This window comes from Salmo salar, chromosome 16, assembly GCF_965601325.2.
Source record: "Salmo salar chromosome 16, fSalSal1, whole genome shotgun sequence".
NCBI classification, from domain to species: domain Eukaryota; kingdom Metazoa; phylum Chordata; class Actinopteri; order Salmoniformes; family Salmonidae; genus Salmo; species Salmo salar.
The window spans coordinates 3,845,697-3,865,199 of NC_138306.1; the positions used below are offsets into that span (position 1 = coordinate 3,845,697).

Consider the following 19,503-nt stretch of genomic DNA (forward strand, 5'->3'; position numbering starts at 1 on the left):
AAACTTCCTTAATTTTGTTAAGTAGGTATGTGTGTGGCAAAATCCAAACTTTTTTCCAACAGATATTATCAATAAATCCATTCCAATAAGGCATGACATAAGGTATAGATACAACATCCTGCTGAAACAAGATTTGTATCGCTCTGTTGAATGGACCAAAAGAGAAACAAATCTTTCCTACTGATGAGTCAACAGGGTCAATTGAAGGTAGGTTCTGAGGGTCAGGTCTTGACACGTTCCTGAATAATAAAGCAACACCTGAGGGAATGGCATCTACAGTGAGGGAAAAAAGTATTTGATCCCCTGCTGATTTTGTACGTTTGCCCACTGACAAAGAAATTATCAGTCTATAATTTTAATGGTATTTGAACAGTGAGAGACAGAATAACAACAACAAAAAATCCAGAAAAATGCATGTCAAAAAATATTATAAAATGATTTGCATTTTAATGAGGGAAATAAGTATTTGACACCTCTGCAAAACATGACTTAGTACTTGGTGGCAAAACCCTTGTTGGCAATCACAGAGGTCAGACGTTTCTTGTAGTTGGCCACCAGGTTTGCACACATCTCAGGAGGGATTTTGTCCCACTCCTCTTTGCAGATCTTCTCCAAGTCATTAAGGTTTTGAGGCTGACGTTTGGCAACTCGAACCTTCAGCTCCCTCCACAGATTTTCTATGGGATTAAGGTCTGGAGACTGGCTAGGCCACTCCAGGACCTTAATGTGCTTCTTCTTGAGCCACTTCTTTGTGGCCTTGGCCGTGTGTTTTGGGTCATTGTCATGCTGGAATACCCATCCACGAACCATTTTCAATGCCCTGGCTGAGGGAAGGAGGTTCTCACCCAAGATTTGACGGTACATGGCCCCATCCATCGTCCCTTTGATGCGGTGAAGTTGTCCTGTCCCCTTAGCAGAAAAACACCCCCAAAGCATAATGTTTCCACCTCCATGTTTGACAGTGGGGATGGTGTTCTTGGGGTCATAGGCAACATTCCTCCTCCTTCAAACATGGCGAGTTGAGTTGATGCCAAAGAGCTCCATTTTGGTCTCATCTGACCACAACACTTTCACCCAGTTGTCCTCTGAATCATTCAGATGTTCATTGGCAAACTTCAGACGGGCATGTATATGTGCTTTCTTGAGCAGGGGGACCTTGCGGGCACTGCAGGATTTCAGTCCTTCACGGTGTAGTGTGTTACCAATTGTTTTCTTGGTGACTATGGTCCCAGCTGCCTTGAGATCATTGACAAGATCCTCCCGTTGTAACGTCTGTCTTCTGAAATGAACCAAGGCGCAGCAGGTATGTGAATACTCATTTTTTAATTACCCAACAAAAGGAGTAAAGCATCCACAGGAAACAATAAACGTGACAGCAGCAACAGTTTGCAGGCTAAAAAACGCAGTGCAAAACAACCACCCACAAACCCCAGTGACAAACAACTCCTACATATATGACTCCCAATCAGGAACAACGATTCCCAGCTGTTCCTGATCAGGAGTCACAAGACACACACAAGACTGCCACGTCCTGACCCCCAGACTACTACACCAGCTCCATCTGCTGGTCAGGACGTGACAGTACCCCCCCCTCAAGCTGCAGACCCCGGAATGCACCTAACCACAACAAAAAAACACCAACAAACTAAATCCCCAACAAAACCCATAAACAGTAACCCTAAACAATAAGGGAGGGAAGGGAGGGTGGCTGCCGTCAATGACGGCACTGTGCTACACCCTCCCTCCCCAACCCACCTATCCTGGAGGCGGCTCAGGCTCTGGCCGTTCCAGGCAGTCGGGCCACTCTGGCAGCTCGGGGCAGCTCGGGACAGTCTGGCAGCTCGGGGCAGTGTGACAGCTCAGGGCAGTCTGGCAGCTCGGGACAGTCTGGCCACTCCGGCAGTTCAGGGCAGTCTGGCCACTCCGGCAGTTCAGGGCAGTCTGGCCACTCCGGCAGTTCAGGGCAGTCTGGCCACTCCGGCAGTTCAGGGCAGTCTGGCCACTCCGGCAGTTCAGCGCAGTCTGGCCACTCCGGCGACTGTTGACTGGCGGGCAGCTCCGACGACTGTTGACTGGCGGGCAGCTCCGACGACTGTTGACTGGCGGGCAGCTCCGACGACTGTTGACTGGCGGGCAGCTCCGACGACTGTTGACTGGCGGGCAGCTACGACGACTGTTGACTGGCGGGCAGCTCTGATGACGACTGTTGACTGGCGGGCAGCTCTGATGACGACTGTTGACTGGCGGGCAGCTCTGATGACGACTGTTGACTGGCGGGCAACTCTGATGACGACTGTTGACTGGCGGGCAGCTCTGATGACGACTGTTGACTGGCGGGCAGCTCTGATGACGACTGTTGACTGGCGGGCAGCTCTGATGACGACTGTTGACTGGCGGGCAGCTCTGATGACGATGGTTGACTGGCGGGCAGCTCTGGTGACTGTTGACTGGCGGGCAGCTCTGATGACTGTTGACTGGCGGGCAGCTCTGACGACTGTTGACTGGCGGGCAGCACTGACAACTGTTGACTGGCGGGCAGCTCTGGCGACTGTTGACTGGCGAGGCTGGGTTCACGCACTTGAAGCCTGGTGCGTGGTGCTGGTACTGGGCTTACCAGATTGTGAACACGCACCTCCATGCTAGTGCGGGGAGCTGGCCTGGGGCTCCATTCTTGCCCCGCAAATCTCCCCTTGTGCCCCCCCCTAAAAAATTATTGGGGGTGCCTCTCGGTCTCCCTTACCTCGCCAGCCTTCTTCCGCTGCTTGGTCCTGTGTTGGTGGGTGGTTCTGTAACGTCTGTCTTCTGAAATGAACCAAGGCGCAGCAGGTATGTGAATACTCATTTTTTAATTACCCAACAAAAGGAGTAAAGCATCCACAGGAAACAATAAACGTGACAGCAGCAACAGTTTGCAGGCTAAAAAACGCAGTGCAAAACAACCACCCACAAACCCCAGTGACAAACAACTCCTACATATATGACTCCCAATCAGGAACAACGATTCCCAGCTGTTCCTGATCAGGAGTCACAAGACACACACAAGACTGCCACGTCCTGACCCCCAAACTACTACACCAGCTCCATCTGCTGGTCAGGACGTGACACCCGTGTAGTTCTAGGCGGATTCCTCACCGTTCTCATGATCATTGCAACTCCACGAGGTGAGATCTTGCATGGAGCCCCAGGCCGAGGGAGATTGACAGTTATTTTGTGTTTCTTCCATTTGCGAATAATCGCACCAACTGTTGTCACCTTCTCACCAAGCTGCTTGGCGTTGGTCTTGTAGCCCATTCCAGCCTTGTGTAGGTCTACAATCTTGTCCCTGACATCCTTGGAGAGCTCTTTGGTCTTGGCCATGGTGGAGAGTTTGGAATCTGATTGATTGATTGCTTCTATGGACAGGTGTCTTTTATACAGGTAACAAACTGAGATTAGGAGCACTCCCATTAAGAGTGTGCTCCTAATCTCAGCTCGTTATCTGTATAAAAGACACACGGGAGCCAGAAATCTTTCTGATTGAGAGGGGGTCAAATACTTATTTCCCTCATTAAAATGCAAATCAATTTATAACATTTTTTACATTCGTTTTTCTGGATTTTTGTTGTTGTTATTCTGTCTCTCACTGTTCAAATAAACCTACCATTAAAATTATAGACTGATAATTTCTTTGTCAATGGGCAAACGTACAAAATCAGCAGGGGATCAAATTATTTTTTCCCTCACTGTAAAACAATTGCAAAATATTTAGGTGTTACAGGGACCTTGTAAAGTGATAAGAATTCCTTATAACTGAGTAAAAGATCCTCTGCATTTACCAGTTGGCTCACCAATAGGATATTATTTTGGAACCAATATTCTAAAAACAAAGAAGTATTTTTATACAATATATCCCGATTATTCCATATCTGTGTGGAGAAAAATTAGGTTTATAAATTAAGGACCATGTCACGTTCACTGTCCTCAAACTCCCTGTCATACATACTGTCCTCAAACTCCCTGCCAAGGCGCAGCGTGCCGGTAATTCCACATTCTTTATTTGAAGATAACCGAACAAAACAATAAACAGGTAAACAGAAATAAACGTGTCGCAACTGTGGCGCACACAAAACGCTCACAGAAATAATAATTACCCACAAACACAGGTGGGGAAAAGGCTGCCTAAGTATGATTCCCAATCAGACACAACGAAAGACAGCTGCCTCTGATTGGGAACCATACCCGGCCAAAACAAAGAAATACGAAAACAAGATTGCCCACCCCACATCACACCCTGACTTAACCAAACTAGAGGAAATAAAACGTCTCTCTAAGGTCAGAGCGTGACAGACCATGACAAGAAAACCTGCCGATGAAAAGCAGAAAGTTTCACTGGAACTTTGTCAATATTAGAATTGCAAACCAACATGAAGTTAAGGCCACCAAAAGTAGAGAAGACATGATGACAAATAAAATTCCAGATAGAAGTGGGTATTCTTAAGAATTGTTTTATCCAATTGATCTTAAAAGTATTATTTAAGGTAGAAATGTCCAGAAAATTCAGCCCACCTTTCTCATAAGTGTTCATTACAAAAGTTTTCCTAATGTAATGGGTATGGTTTCTCCACAGAAAGTTGAAATGCATCTGATCTATCTACTTGCTTATTTTACTGTCAAGATATAAAGATAGAGCGCCGTATGTTAGTCTAGAGATACCTTCAGCCTTGGTTATTAGGACTCTTAGTTTTAAAGATAAGTCTCTCTGTAGCCATTGACTTAGTTTCTTCTGGGTTTTTTTAATAAGAGGGTTAAAATTTAGTAAGCCTCTAGACTTCTGATCCTTTGTTATGGTTATGCCTAAATATGTAAGTTCTTCTTTTACTGGAATACCATAATTTGAAGGTGTCACACAATCTTTGACAGCCATGAGTTCACATTTATTAATGTTAAGATATAGACCAGACGCTTTGGAAAAGGATTGTATCACATTGATTGATATGGGAATTTGGTTAGCATCTTTCAGAAAAAGTGTAGTATTGTCAGCCAGCTGGCTTATAATAATTTCTTTACCAGCTATGGAAATACCTTGTACAGGACTATTATTTAAAGAATTTGCAAGAAGTTGGGTGATTAATAAAAACAGGTACGGAGAGACAGGACAACCTTGCTTAATTCCTCTCTTTAACTCAATTCTAGGTGAGGTGCCATATTTCAATTTGATAGAGCTGTTACCATTTGTATAGAGAGTCTTAATAGCCTTACAGAAAAAAATCCCCAAAGCCAACTCTCTCAAGGGAGTGGAAGAGGAACTGATGCTCTACTGGGTCAAATGCTTTATAAAAATCAAAAAATAATATGAAGCTATCTTCGCTTATTAGGTCTGAGTAGTCAAGTATGTCTAATACTAGTCTGACATTGTTAGAAATATGTTTGTTCCTCATGAAGCCAGACTGTGTTTCATCAATGATTGCATCCAGGACTTCTTTAATTATTTTTGCAAGTAGTAAGGCTAATATCTTATAGTCATTATTAAGAAGACAAATTGGACGCCAGTTATCAATGAGCAGCACTTATTTTTTAGGCTTAGGTATCAGTCTTATTAACCCCTGACTCATTGTAGGAGGGAGAACATTGTTTTTAATAATCTCTAAAAAGACTTCAAATAGAAAGGGAGCTAAAATTCTGATGTATTCTGATGTAATTCTGATGTAATTCCATCAACACCTGGTGATTTACTGGTGATTTATTGTTCTTTAGATGTTTGATAGACTCTATAATCTCTTCAACTTTAATGAGTTAATCACCCTGTTTAGATTCTATATCACTGATCGAGTGAACATTATTCAGTGAGTCAAAAAACATATCTGTGGATTCCTGACAGTATGTAGAGCTATACAATTTCCTATAAAAATTGCTACAGTATTTAGCGATTCATTTTTGGTCATCTATAATAACACCATCAATGTTTAACTTAGGGATAGTGTTATTTTTAGAGTGAAATTTCTCAAGTCTAAAGAAATAGGATGAATCCTGTTCTCCCTCCTCAATCCATGTTTTCCTAGATCTAATAAAGGCTCCTTCTGCTTTTAATCTATATATATTATCCAGTTTATTTTGTAACTCAATTAGTTCCATCTTCTCCTCCCCCAAGAGGCCGGCTGGGGACCTCTGAGAAAGGGAAGTTATCTTAATAATGATCACCTTTTCCTCCTCAGCTCTTCTGGTCTTAGGAAGATTACTACCATATTTTCTAAGGTATTTGGACACCTCAAATTTAAAGAGCTCCCAGTTCTTGCAATAAGATTTTTCTTCACATGCCCTTTCCCAAAAGTGTGAAAGCAGATCTTTAACCTCAAACTTAACTATATCATTATTTAATAATGAGCTATTTAGCTTCCAGTAGGATGCTCTACCAAGGTTAGTATCAGGGGTAAATATTTTAATATCAATGTAAATGGCCCAATTGTCACGGTTGTCGAAAGGAGTAGACCAAGGTGCAGCATGTGTGTAGTTCCACATATTTATTTACTCTGTGAAACTATGCAATACATCAAATAACTGAAATAGACAAAACAACAAACCGTGACGCAGAGGAGAAACAAACACTACACAAATATAATCATCCACAAAACCCAGGAAGAATAATGTGACATACAGCTGTAACTGAGGTTGGGGTACAATTGTGTAATTACAATCTATAACAGTTTTACATTTATCACAATCAACAATCAACCACATATAGGACATTTGTACATAAGGGGGCGGCACCGCGCGTTGATACAACGCTTCCTATACATTTTCAATGGAGGCAATAATTATGGATATACTAACTATTTACATGTCTCTTCGCCCTAATGCCCCGTGTAAACGAGAATGCAATGCCGCGCGGTGAAACACCACTTCCCATTAATTTTCAATGAAAGGAAAGTGGTGAGAAGCGGACAGGGCGGGGAACTTTGGCGGGGGAACAATAAAAAAATTAAGCATTTCCCAACTTTATGGAAATCATCAGCAGTGACCGCTGAGCCATGACCAATCATATCGAGTGGCTCCCATGACGAATTTGACGCTATGCGACCCATCGCTGGTGACTTTCTTCAGCAAAGATGGCTGACAAAAATACTAGTTTGGAAGCAAATGAAAGTAATTATAACGTCATAACAAGTGATGCAACAAAAAAAAAAACAGTTGAGAGGAATATGTTAGTTAATGTAGAGAGAAACGATTATGCATATTATTTTTGTCCTAAAGTTAATGTATGAAATTCAGTATTTAGCAAGCTAGCTGACTAGCTAACATTAACCAGCTAGCTAGCTTTATGGGTGTTGTGACATTTTATTATTCTTTTATTTTTTATTTCACCTTTATTTAACCAGGTAGGCCAGTTGAGAACAAGTTCTCATTTACAACTGCGACCTGGCCAAGATAAAGAAAAGCAGTGCGACACAAACAACAACACAGAGTTACACATGGAATAAACAAACGTACAGTCAATAACACAATAGAAATAATCTATATACAGTGTGTGCAAATGAGGTAAGATTAGGGAGGTAAGGCAATAAATAGGCCGTAGTGGCGAAGTAATTACAATTTAGCAATTAAACAATGGAGTGATTGTCACAGTTGTCGAAAGGAGAAGCGGACCAAAGTGCAGTGTGTGTGTCGTTCCATATTTTATTTACTCTGTGAAACTATGCAATACATAAATAAACTGAATAAACAAAACAACAAACCGTGATGCAGAGGTGAAACAAACACTACTCAAAAAGAATCACCCACAAAACCCAGGAAGAAAAACCCCTACTTAAGTATGATCTCCAATTAGAGACAACAAGGACCAGCTGCCTCTAATTGTAGATCATCCCAAACAACCCAACATAGAAATACAAAACTAGAACATAACAACGTAGAAAAACTAAACTAGAAAACACCCCTGTCACGCCCTGACCTACTCTACCATAGAAAATAACAGCTTACCATGGTCAGGACGTGACAGTGATAGATGTGCAGAAGATGAATGCAAGTAGAGATACTGGGTGCAAAGGAGAAAAAAACATAACAATATAGGGATGAGGTAGTTGGATGGGCTATTTACAGATGGGCTATATACAGGTGCAGTGATCTGTGAGCTGTTCTGACAACTGATGTTTAAAGTTAGTGAGGGAGATATGAGTCTCCAGCTTCAGGGATTTTTGCAATTCATTCCAGTCACTGGCAGCAGAGAACTGGAAGGTAAGGCGGCCAAAAGAGGAATAGGCTTTGGGGGTGACCAGTGAAATACACCTGCTGGAGCGCGTGCTACGGGTCGGTGCTGCTATGGTGACCAGTGAGCTGAGATAAGGTGGGGCTTTACCTAGCAAAGACTAGGGGTAGGTGGAAAGCATGGCCCGCCGTAGAAGAACGCTTACTGAAATGCTCAATTATCGTGGATTTATCGGTGGTGACAGTGTTTCCTAGCCTCAGTGAAGTGGGCAGCTGGGAGGAGGTGCTCTTATTTTCCATGGACTTGACAGTGTCCCAGAACTTTTTGGAATTTGTGCTACAGGATGCAAATTTCTATTTGAAAAAGCTAGCCTTTGCTTTCCTAACTGCCTGTGTATATTGGTTCCTAGCTTCCCTGAAAGTTGCATGTCGCGGGGGATATTCGATGCTAATGCAGTACGCCACAGGATGTTTTTGTGCTGGTCAAGGGCAGTCAGGTCTGGAGTGAACCAAGGGCTATATCTGTTCCTGGTTCTAAATTTTTTGAATGGGGCATGCTTATTTACGATGGTGATTAGCTATTAAAATCTCTATTTAGTAAGCTAGCTGACTAGCTAACATTAGCCAGCTAGATAGCTTTAAGGGTGTTTTGACATGAGTATAAAATTGTAATAAAATAAAATACAGGTGTAGATCAATAGTGAAATGCTTATTTATGGGCCCTTACCAACAATGCAGAGTGATTTTTTTTTAAATAATATAAAAATTATAACACAAGGAATAAATACGCAATGAGTAACGATAACTTGGCTATACACAGGGTACCAGTACCGAGTCGATGTGCAGGGGTACGAGGTAATTATTAAGGTATATATATATATATATATATATATATATATATATATATATATATATATATATATATATATATATATATATATATATATATATATGTACATATAGTTAGGGATTAAGTGACTAGGCTACAGGGTAGATAATAAACAGTAACAGCTATGTATATGATGAGTCAAAAGAGTTAAAAAGGGTCAATACAGTAGCTACCTGGACTAACTATTTAGCAGTCTTATGGCTTGGGGGTAGAAGCTAATCAGGGTCCTGTTGGTTCCAGACTAGGTGCATCGGTACTGCTTGCAGAGAGAAAAGTCTATGACTTGGGTGTCTGGAGTCTTTGGGTGGCCTTCATCTGACCACATAATATAGAGCTCCTGGATGGCAGGGAGTTCGACCCCAGTGATGTACTGGGCCGTACGCACTACCCTCTAGCGCCTTGCAGTCTGATGCCAAGCAGTTGCCTTACCAAGTGGTGGTGCAGCCAACCAAGATGCTCTTACTGGTGGAACTTTTGGGGGATCTGAGGGCCCATGTGAAATATTTTCAGCCTTCTGAGGGGGAAGAGGCATTGTCATGTCGTGTTGTTGTAATTTGTGTTAATGTTTTAGGGACTCCTGAGAAAACTAGCAAACCAGGCTGTCGCCTTGTGAAACAATGGATTAAAGAATCTAGCCAGGATACAAGTATGAAATATAAAGATCCAGTCCATTAAAAAAATTGCAGGCCCCTTAAATTACAGTGTTGTGATGCAAAAATTAGAGAAAAATGTATAGCATTAAAAAAGTATTGTCGGACATTCATTCTAATCAGACTGGTTTTTTGCATCGACGATACATTGGAGATAATATAAGGCAAGTACTGGAAACAATAGAATCCTTCAAGACGGTTGGAAAAGCATTCTGGTTGAGAGAAGGCCAAGAGTGTACAAAGCTGTCATCAAGGCATAGGGTGGCTATTTGAAGAATCTCAGATATCAAAATATATTTTGATTTGTTTAACACTTTTTTGGTTACTACATGATACCAGATGGGTTATTTCATAGTTTTTATGTCTTCACTATTATTCTAAAATGTAGAAAACAGTAAAGTAAAGAAAAACCCTTGAATGAGTAGATGTTCTAAAACCTTTGACCAGTAGTGTATAAACTGGAAGTAGAGGCCTAAGCGTTGTTGTTCACTAGTTTACTCCAATTAGTGGAGGGGTGGTAGGTGTGACGATCGTCAAAATGAGTAGACCAAGGTGCAGCGTGATACGTGTTCATATTTCTATTTTTATTAAACTCAGAACACGAAATCAAAACAACAAACAAAGAAAAACTGAACGTCACGTTCTGCAGGCTTACTGAGCTGTACAAAAACAAGATCCCACAACTGAAGGTGGAAAAAAGGGTATGACTCCTAATCAGAGACAACGATAGACAGTTGCCTCTGATTAGGAACCATACTCGGCTCAACACAAAGAAATAGAAAACATAGAATGGAACATAGAAATATAACAAATAGAATGCCCACCCTGACCGAACCAAACAGAGAAAAACGGCTCTCTCAGGTCAGGGCGTGACAGTACCCCCCCCCCCCCCAAAGCTGCAGATTCCTGGCCGCAAACCTGAACCTATAGGGGAGGGTCCGGGTGGGCATCTACTCATGGTGGCGGCTCCGGTTCGGGTTGTAGCCCCCACTCCGCCCGCTGTTCCCTCCGCTTTTGTGTCACCGGAGGAACCAGACTGTGGATCGTCGCCGGAGGTTCCGGACTGCAGGCCGCCGCCTCAGGTGGTTCCGGACTGCAGGCTGCCGCCTCAAGTGGTTCCGGACTGCAGGCCGCCGCTGCAGGCTCCATGCCATGGATCGTCACTGCAGGCTCCGCGCCATGGATCGTCACTGGAGGCTCCGCGCCATGGATCGTCACTGGAGGCTCCGGGCCATGGATTATCACTGGAGGCTTTGTGCCATGGATCATCCCTACAGGCTTCTTGCCATGGATTATCACTGGAGGCTTCGTGCCATGGATCATCACTACAGGCTCCGGGCCATGGATCGTCACTGGAGGCTTCGGACCATGGATCATCACTGGAGGCTTCTTATGTGGAGCTGGAACCGGTCTCACCGGACTGGGAAGACGCACTGGAGACCGGGTGCGCAGAGCTGGTGCACTGGAGGTCTGGAGCTTAGGGTTGACACAACCCGTCCTGGCTGGATGCTTACTTTAGCCCAGCAAGGGCAGAGTGCTGGCACAGGACGAACTGGGCTGTGCAGGCGCACTGGCGACACAGTGCGTAGATCTGGCGCAGGATATACTGGGCCGTGGAGGCGCACTGGAGGTCTGGAGCATATGGCTGGCACAACCCGTCCTGGCTGGATTCCCCCCGTAGCCCGGCAAGCGTGGGGAGTTGGAACAGGCCGCACTGGTTTGTGCTGGCGAACTGGGGGTACCGTGCGTAGAGCTGGCGCAGGATAACCTGGGCCGAAAAGACGCACTGGAGACCAGGAATGCTGAGCCGGCACAATCCTTCCTGGCTGACTGCCAGCTCCAGCATGGCAACTGCGGGGAGCTTGAACAGAGCACTCCGGGCTGTGGCTGCGCACTGGAGACACTGTGCGCATCACCGCATAAACCGGTGCCTGACCAGTCCTACTCTCCCCACGGTAAGCACGGGAGTTGGCTCAGGTCTCCACCCTGACTCTGCCAATCTCCCCGTGTGCCCCCCCAACATTTTTTGGGCCTCTCGTGCTTGCCTCGTTGCCGTGCTAGTTCCTCTTCTTGTTGCCGCTCTGCTCTCGCTGCCTCCCCACCTGTTCCCATGGGAGGCGATCCCATCCAGCCTGGATCTCCTCCCACGTCCAGGATCCCTTTCCATTCAGGATGTCTTCCCAAGTCCATTTCTCCCGACCATGCTACTTGGTCCGTTGGTGGTGGGATCTTCTGTGACGATCGTCAAAATGAGTAGACCAAGGTGAAGCGTGGTACGTGTTCATATTTCTATTTTTATTAAACTCAGAACACGAAATCAAAACAACAAACAAAGAAAAACCTAACGTCACAGTCTGCAGGCTTACTGAGCTGTACAAAAACAAGATCCCACAATTGAAGGTGGAACAAAGGGCTGCCTACGTATGATTCCTAATCAGAGACAACGATAGACAGTTGCCTCTGATTAGGAACCATACTCGGCTCAACACAAAGAAATAGAAAACATAGAATGGAACATAGAAATATAACACATAGAATGCCCACCCCATGTCACACCCTGACCTAACCAAACAGAGAAAAACGGCTCTCTCAGGTCAGGGTGTGACAGAAGGGTTATAAAGTAATAAAGGAAAATGTATTTAAAAAAAGTTATGTATGTACATCTATGTCCTGTATATTTATTTATATGTATGTATGTATGTATGTATGTATGTATGTATGTATGTATGTATGTATGTATGTATGTATGTATGTGAATATGTGAATATGTATGTATTTATGGATATATATGGAAGATTGGAAGTGATGCAGACAATTACGTTGATGGAAGCTAAAATCTATCTGCAATATTAAAGTTGATCTACCCCCTAAAATAAAAAATATCTATAAAATATATTAAAATATTATTTTTTTAAAGCATGGTCGGGCGGCTGGTAGATTTTAAATCGACCTGCCACAGTGGCTGGTAGATCAAAAAGTAAATTGTATGCCCTGCATATAATCACAAACAATATAGCATTGTTACATAAATATAAATGTGTCATAAGCTTCGTCTTCTGATAAGGAGAAATCAGTATCGGACCAATACGCAGCAGGTTGCGTGCTCATCATTATTTTATTTATAGGTGAACACGAAAAAACAATAAACAAAGAACGACAGTAAAACAGTTTCGCAGGCTACACAAAAGCAATGCAAAAAACAACTACCCACAAAGGGACGGTGGAAAACAAGCTCCCTAAGTATGACTCTCAATCAGAAACAACGATGTACAGCTGTTCCTGATTGAGAGCCACACCAGGCCAACAAAGAAATACACAACATAGAAACCCTAGAATACAAAACAAGAACATAAACCAAAAACCCCGGAATACATAAATCCAACACCCCTCTACATACACACACACACCCCGAACCCTATAAAACAAATACCCCCTGCCACGTCCTGACCAACCTACAATAACCAATAACCCCTTATACTGGTCAGGATGTGACAAAATGGTTGGTCCTCTTGCCTATTCTTTGTCGGTGGAAGGAGCCACAGCCCACACAGTTATTCACCTGAGCCTACTTATTGCACAACACAATCCATCAATCAGATTGATACACGACTGTGTAGGTGTGGGTTTTAGGGTGTTTAATTGTTCTACATTTTTTAAATATGGGTGACTCTTAAAAGAGCCTGTTTTGTTTTTGTGCAGACATTACGCATACCGGAACAGCACTCTCTCCTGAGAAGGAGTTCAATCAAAGGGAGAGAAACTGGGATTTGTTTAACTGCAATTGACATAGCTAAGTAAATGGAAGAAATGGAAGACTTCACACATGCCTCTGCATTAGAAGGGTGGACCCCGATGACTCGCCAGTACATCCACTACTGGGACACAAGAATGCTGAAGGTGCACTCAACGGTCAGCCTGGCTCGGGTGAGGCGGTAGTTGAAGACCCTGTTCCTAGGGATTGAAGAGCCTGCTCCTAGGGATGTTTGCTCCAGGGAAGGGCCGCATAAGGTTTCTCCGGAGAGGAAAGGCCTTGTCTCCCATGGGTCTGGGGTCCCCGGTGCTTTGCTCCAGGAACACAGCTGTCTTCGGGGAGGTCGAGGGTGCCATGTCTTAGGCCATGACTGAAGGCAGAGTTGGCCAGTGTGCCTCCCTCACTCATCCTCCCGTAGCTGCCGACATCCAAGAGGTAATTGGCATCCATATCCGCCAACAGGACAATGGAGAATGTCCCCTTGTAGTTGTGGAACAGGGAACTGGAATTTGTGGGTGCTTGCAGGACCACATACTTGACATTCACTGTTCCCAGATAATGAGTAAAGTTCCGCCCTTCTTCAAAGTCAGCAGGAAAAACTAGAAAACAGGAATTTTAGAAAAGACAGAGAGAGGCAAGGGGGAAAACGCTGGTAAACTTGACGAACAAAATGAACTGGTAACAGACAAACAGAGAACACAGGTATAAATACACCGGGGATAATGGGGAAGATGGGCGACACCTGGAGGGGGGTGAAGAAAATCACAAAGACCGGTAAAACAGATCAGAGTGTGACAGGATTACTAAAGTATAATATCTCTTATACCAAATCATGATAACATTGGATAGATAGATGCATGTGCACACACATGAGCATGTGTAGCATGTGAGAAAAGCAAGATCATATCAAGGATAGCATCACAAATGAATGCATAAATACCACAGTAGCATCAGTAACCTCAAAGATGTAATCAATACACATTTCATGTAAATTAATCCTATAAAGAATATTTCCAATGTAAATTCTGAAACACTTTGCGTTACAATGTTATTTGTTATTGTTCTGATCTATTCTTATAGGCTATTGTCTCACTCATTATATGTTTATTGATCAATAGTAACATGTCAGGATTCTAGAATTGATTGACAATATTTACCTTTAACAAATGGTGAGAAGTTCAGCTGGACAAATATCTTGTCAAAATGTCATGTCTGCCCTTGCAATGCGAGGTCCCATCCTGGACAGCAGCTCATCGAACTGGGCTTTATCAAGCCTGAAATAGCCCTGGAACATCACATCGTCGAACCGCAGCTCCTGCACCAGATGTTGGTACTCTCCATACTGGCTGCGGGACATCAGATGGGGTGAACCCACATGGAGCGCCATTGCCGCAGGTTCCACCGTTGATAGATCGCCGCAATAGCCAGGAGTTTCCTCAGTGTTAAATTGATGATGGAAAGTAAAAAATACTTTAAAATACTTAAGTAAAAATACTTTAAATGACTACTTAAGTCGTTTTTTGAGGTATCTGTACTTTACTTTACTATTTATATTTTTGATAACTTTTACTTCACTATGTTCCTAAAGAAAATAATGTACTTTTTACTCCATACATTTTCCACCCAAAGTACATTTTGAATGATTAGCAGGAAAGGAAAATGGTCCAGTTCATGCACTTATCAATTGAACATCCCTAGTCGTTTCTACTGCCTCTGATCTGGAGGTCTCACTAAACACAAATTCTTCGTATGTAAATAATATCTGAGTGTTGGAGTGTGCCCCTGGTTACCCCCCCCCCCCCACACACACACACAAAAAAACATTGTGCCGTCAGGTTTGCTTAATATAAGGAATTTGAAATTATTTATACTTTTACTTTTGATACTTAAGTATATTTTTGCAATTACATTTACTTTTAATACTTAAGTACGTACATTTAAAACCAAATAATTTTAGACTGTTACTCAAGTAGTATTTTACTGGGTGACTTTTACTTGAGTACGACAATTAGTTACTTTTTGGTGGATAAAATCATTATTTATAAGCAAATAGCCTACTCTCCCTCCAAAAATATTAATATTAGCAGGTAAAATTCATTTGGTGACAAGGTGTCAATAATGTTATATTTTTTTCAAATTTGCCTATCATATGCAAATAAACAATTAAATACCTTTTCTGATTTTAAACCAGATTTTTATTAATAATAAAAAAATGTTAAATTATTATTTCCCTGTGAATAAATTAATGAAATAGAGTTGGATTAAAGTATTTACCCATTTAATAACCAGACCTTCATACAAACTTGCTATGCTCAGTCTTGATGCACAACTGAACTTGCTGCTATATGCTGCCAGCACACCCACAAGCGAGCCATACTGGGCGGATACAGTTTTGCACCCTTCGATGCTCACCATAAGTTTTATATACTGTGATGTTAACATATTTATCTTTTTTTACCTTTATTTACTTTTTTTACCTTTATTTTATGAGGGAGTCCCATTGAGAGTTTTATTTAGCAAGGGAGCCCTGCATGACAAGTCCAGCAGCAATTAGACATTCATGTTTGAGACTCAAATACTTAAATTAGTTAATATTGGCCATTAACAAGTATTGTCATCTTGAGTGTAGTACCTAAAAGAAATGAGCGTAGCAGCTTCTTCATACAAAATTGTTCTTTATTATAATGAAAAGTTAGATATAACCGACAATAGCCAATAATAATGGATTTCCTCAGATATATCCAGTTCCCAGTCTGTAGTGGACCTTCTTCACAAAATCAACAGCACTGCCAGCACAAAGCTAGAGGGGAATTATACCATTAAAAAACAATTAGTGAAATACCTCCTGTATAAGCCAAGTTAGACCTAACCAAATCATGAGAAAACAAAAAGATCATTACTTGACAGACTGGAAAGAATTAATAAAAAAACTGAGCAAACTGGAATGCTATTTGGCCCTAAACAGAGAGTACACAGTGGTAGAATACCTGGCCACTGTGACTAGACCAAAATTAAGAAAAGCTTTGACTATGTACAGACTCAGTGGGAACAGCCTTGCTATTGAGAGAGGTTGCCGTATTAGAAACACATATTTCCTTCAGATTACACAGACCCACAAAGAATTGGAAAACAAATCACATTTTTATTAGGTGAAATACCACAGTGATCCATCACAGCAGCAATATTTGTGACCTGTTGCCACAAGAAAAGGGCAACCAGTGAATCACAATCACCATTGTAAATACAACCCATATTTATCAGTTTATTTATTTTCAGTTTTGTACTTCAACTATTTGCACATTGTTACAACACTGTACATAGCCATAATATAACATTTGAAATGTCTCTATTCTTTTGAAACTTTTGTAAATGTAACGTTACTGCTCATTTCTGATTGTTTATTTCATTTTTGTTTATCTGTTTCACTTGCTTTGGCAATGTAAACATATGTTTCTCGTGCCAATAAAGCCCTTTGGATTGAGTTTAATTGAGAGACAGAGAGACAGAGAAAGAGAGAGAGAGAGGCTGCTATTGAGAAAGCAGGGGACCATTGTGCACGTTTTCCAAAAGGTACAGGTTGTTTGCAATTTATGTAGAGGTAGACAGCAATAAATACAATATAACTATGTCTGTGTACCAAATGGCACCCTATTCCCTATATAGTGCACTACTTTGGACCAGGACCCATAGGGCTCTGGTCAAAAGCAGTGCATTATGTAGGGAATAGGGTGTCATTTGGACACACATTATCAATGTCCTTGAAGTCATGGCTAAAAACTGCATATTATTATGTTTCACTGGCACACGAGAACAGTTGCATTTAATAATTAATGTTGTACATTTAAAATGAGAAACACAAGGAAATAAACTAGCTCATTAAAGACAATGGTTCAAATACCATATTACCGGTATGGTAACTAGTGTCTAGTGCTGCAGCTTAGAGGATTCAAGAGCTCAAAGATGGTCAGCCAACTGTATTTATATTCTTACAAAACTATGATTATTTTGTTGTGCAAAAGTATGGCATTATTAACTGTTTCTTAAAGCACACAGTGAATAATGTATTACAGTCTGTTCACAGACATGTTCAGGGAGTTGAATCACATGTTTGAGGAGACACATTTGCTATGAAAAAAAGGACTACTGCTTCCATAAGTAAATTTACATTCTCTGATGTAGAAAGAAGATCTCTTATTTTCTGATGACAAGATTGTTTGTTCTTACCACCATGTTGAAACAAAAGGACCTAGTTCCCTTCTGTATCCTATTAAATGCATGATCCCCCCTTGCTAAAAGATACGTCAACATGAGAATATCAAATTAACAAAAAAACTCTTAACTGTGAAATGCAATAATTACTGTGACGTTATGACACCATCATAATCTAACAAGGATTGGCCTTTGGCACATGATGAAATATGTTATCAGAATATTTGAAAGGACAATTTATATATAATCTATAATGTTATAGTGATCATTATACAAACAGTGACTTAAAATGTCAAAATGTGATAAATTCAAGAAAATGCACACTTGTAGAAAATCTAAGAGGAAAAAGTTGTGAGGACGAAACAAATTAACATTTACATTTTGGATTAACACTGATCTTTCTTTCAATAAAAATATTACTCCCAGACAAAATCCTTTAAAACATACCATTGTGTGATCTGGAATCAAACTTACACATTTTGTCTTACCCTATCTAAATCACTAATGGTAACATACTGTGTTTCACATTTTCTGAACGGAAAACAATACTTTCTACCCACTGGTTTCAGCAACACTTTATTTGACACCCAGCGTCATTATGTCATAACAGCTGTAACACTGTCATGACACATACATTTAGACCTGTTGTGACATATATTGCATTCTTTTATGTGGTTATGACACCTACATAAGTGTTAAAAACCCACAAAACCTACTACACAAGGCAAAACATTCCATTACACCATTGCCTACTTGTCAACAGTATGTTTATGTTATATAACATTTTATGAAATTGACCATATTAAATTATCATTGTAATTGTCCACACATTGATGTCAGACATGCACCTACCCCAATGCTGTTGCTGAAGACTGGGATGAATGCAGGAGCAGATTCCAGGAGCAGGACAAGACACCTTTTTTGACTGATGACTGACATAAGGGCACGCACATGATAGGCCTATCTGGCTTATATGATTATGATAGTCATAATGCTTCTTCACAGGGTCATAAAGAGTATTTTCTTAGTCTGATTAAAGTGACACAGGATAGGCAAAATGCTTCATGACAGTGTCATAAAGTGCATTTTCTGCAATTTATTTAAAATATGACAGAGACAAAAAAAAAAGGAAACTTCTTGGCAGGGAAAAAACAAATACATTCTTATGTAGGTGTCATTACCAGCCATAAAATAACGCAATATATGTCACAACAGGTGTAACTATATGGGTCATGACAGTATTATGACCATGTTATTACATGTTATGTCAGCTTTCATGACATATTATGACATGTGTATGACCATGTCATAATGTGTTATGATGCTGGGTGTCAAGTAAAGTGTTATCCTGGTTTCTCACATCTTCATCATAGTGCATCTCACTTAGTCTTTTTTCCCTTTCTGGATTTCATAGGTTTTCCCCCTCAATGTCAGTGGTGCTATTTCCAAACAACGTGACCAGCTGCTCTTCGTAATTTGCAATGTTTCTCTTCATGATGTCCATGCATGGGCCCAGCAACCTCTCAAATGCCTGGACGTCCATAACTGGTAAACACAAGAGGAGAGGTGTCAGACACAGGAAGGGATGACTCTTAACAGATGACTTATATCACATGTAGGTCCTGATCTGACAAAGATCCACATTGATAAAGAATAAGAGCAGCCCATGATTGGGTTTGGAAACGTTATTAGCCCTTAAATCCTTATGTCTTCCGTCCTTGTTTGTCCAATTCTTCTCAAACCGAATTGGAGGAGACTCTAATAAGCTTTGAGAAAAATGTAGGACAAGGACGGAGGAGTATATAAGGAATTTGAGACACAGCCCA

At 41.5% G+C, this 19,503-nt stretch overlaps 1 protein-coding gene across 2 annotated transcripts in view; it reads right to left on the minus strand.

Annotated features, from left to right (window-relative positions):
* Positions 1-16,590: 16,590 nt before the first annotated feature.
* Positions 16,591-19,503, minus strand: part of LOC106573038 (cAMP-dependent protein kinase type II-beta regulatory subunit) — a 37,081-nt gene continuing 34,168 nt past the window's right edge. For both annotated transcript variants that reach the window (XM_014147660.3, XM_014147661.3), the window contains exon 11: positions 16,591-19,222. In XM_014147660.3, the coding sequence (XP_014003135.1) occupies positions 19,086-19,222 (137 nt within the window). In that variant the 3' untranslated portion in view covers positions 16,591-19,085. The remainder of the gene's footprint in view (positions 19,223-19,503) is intronic.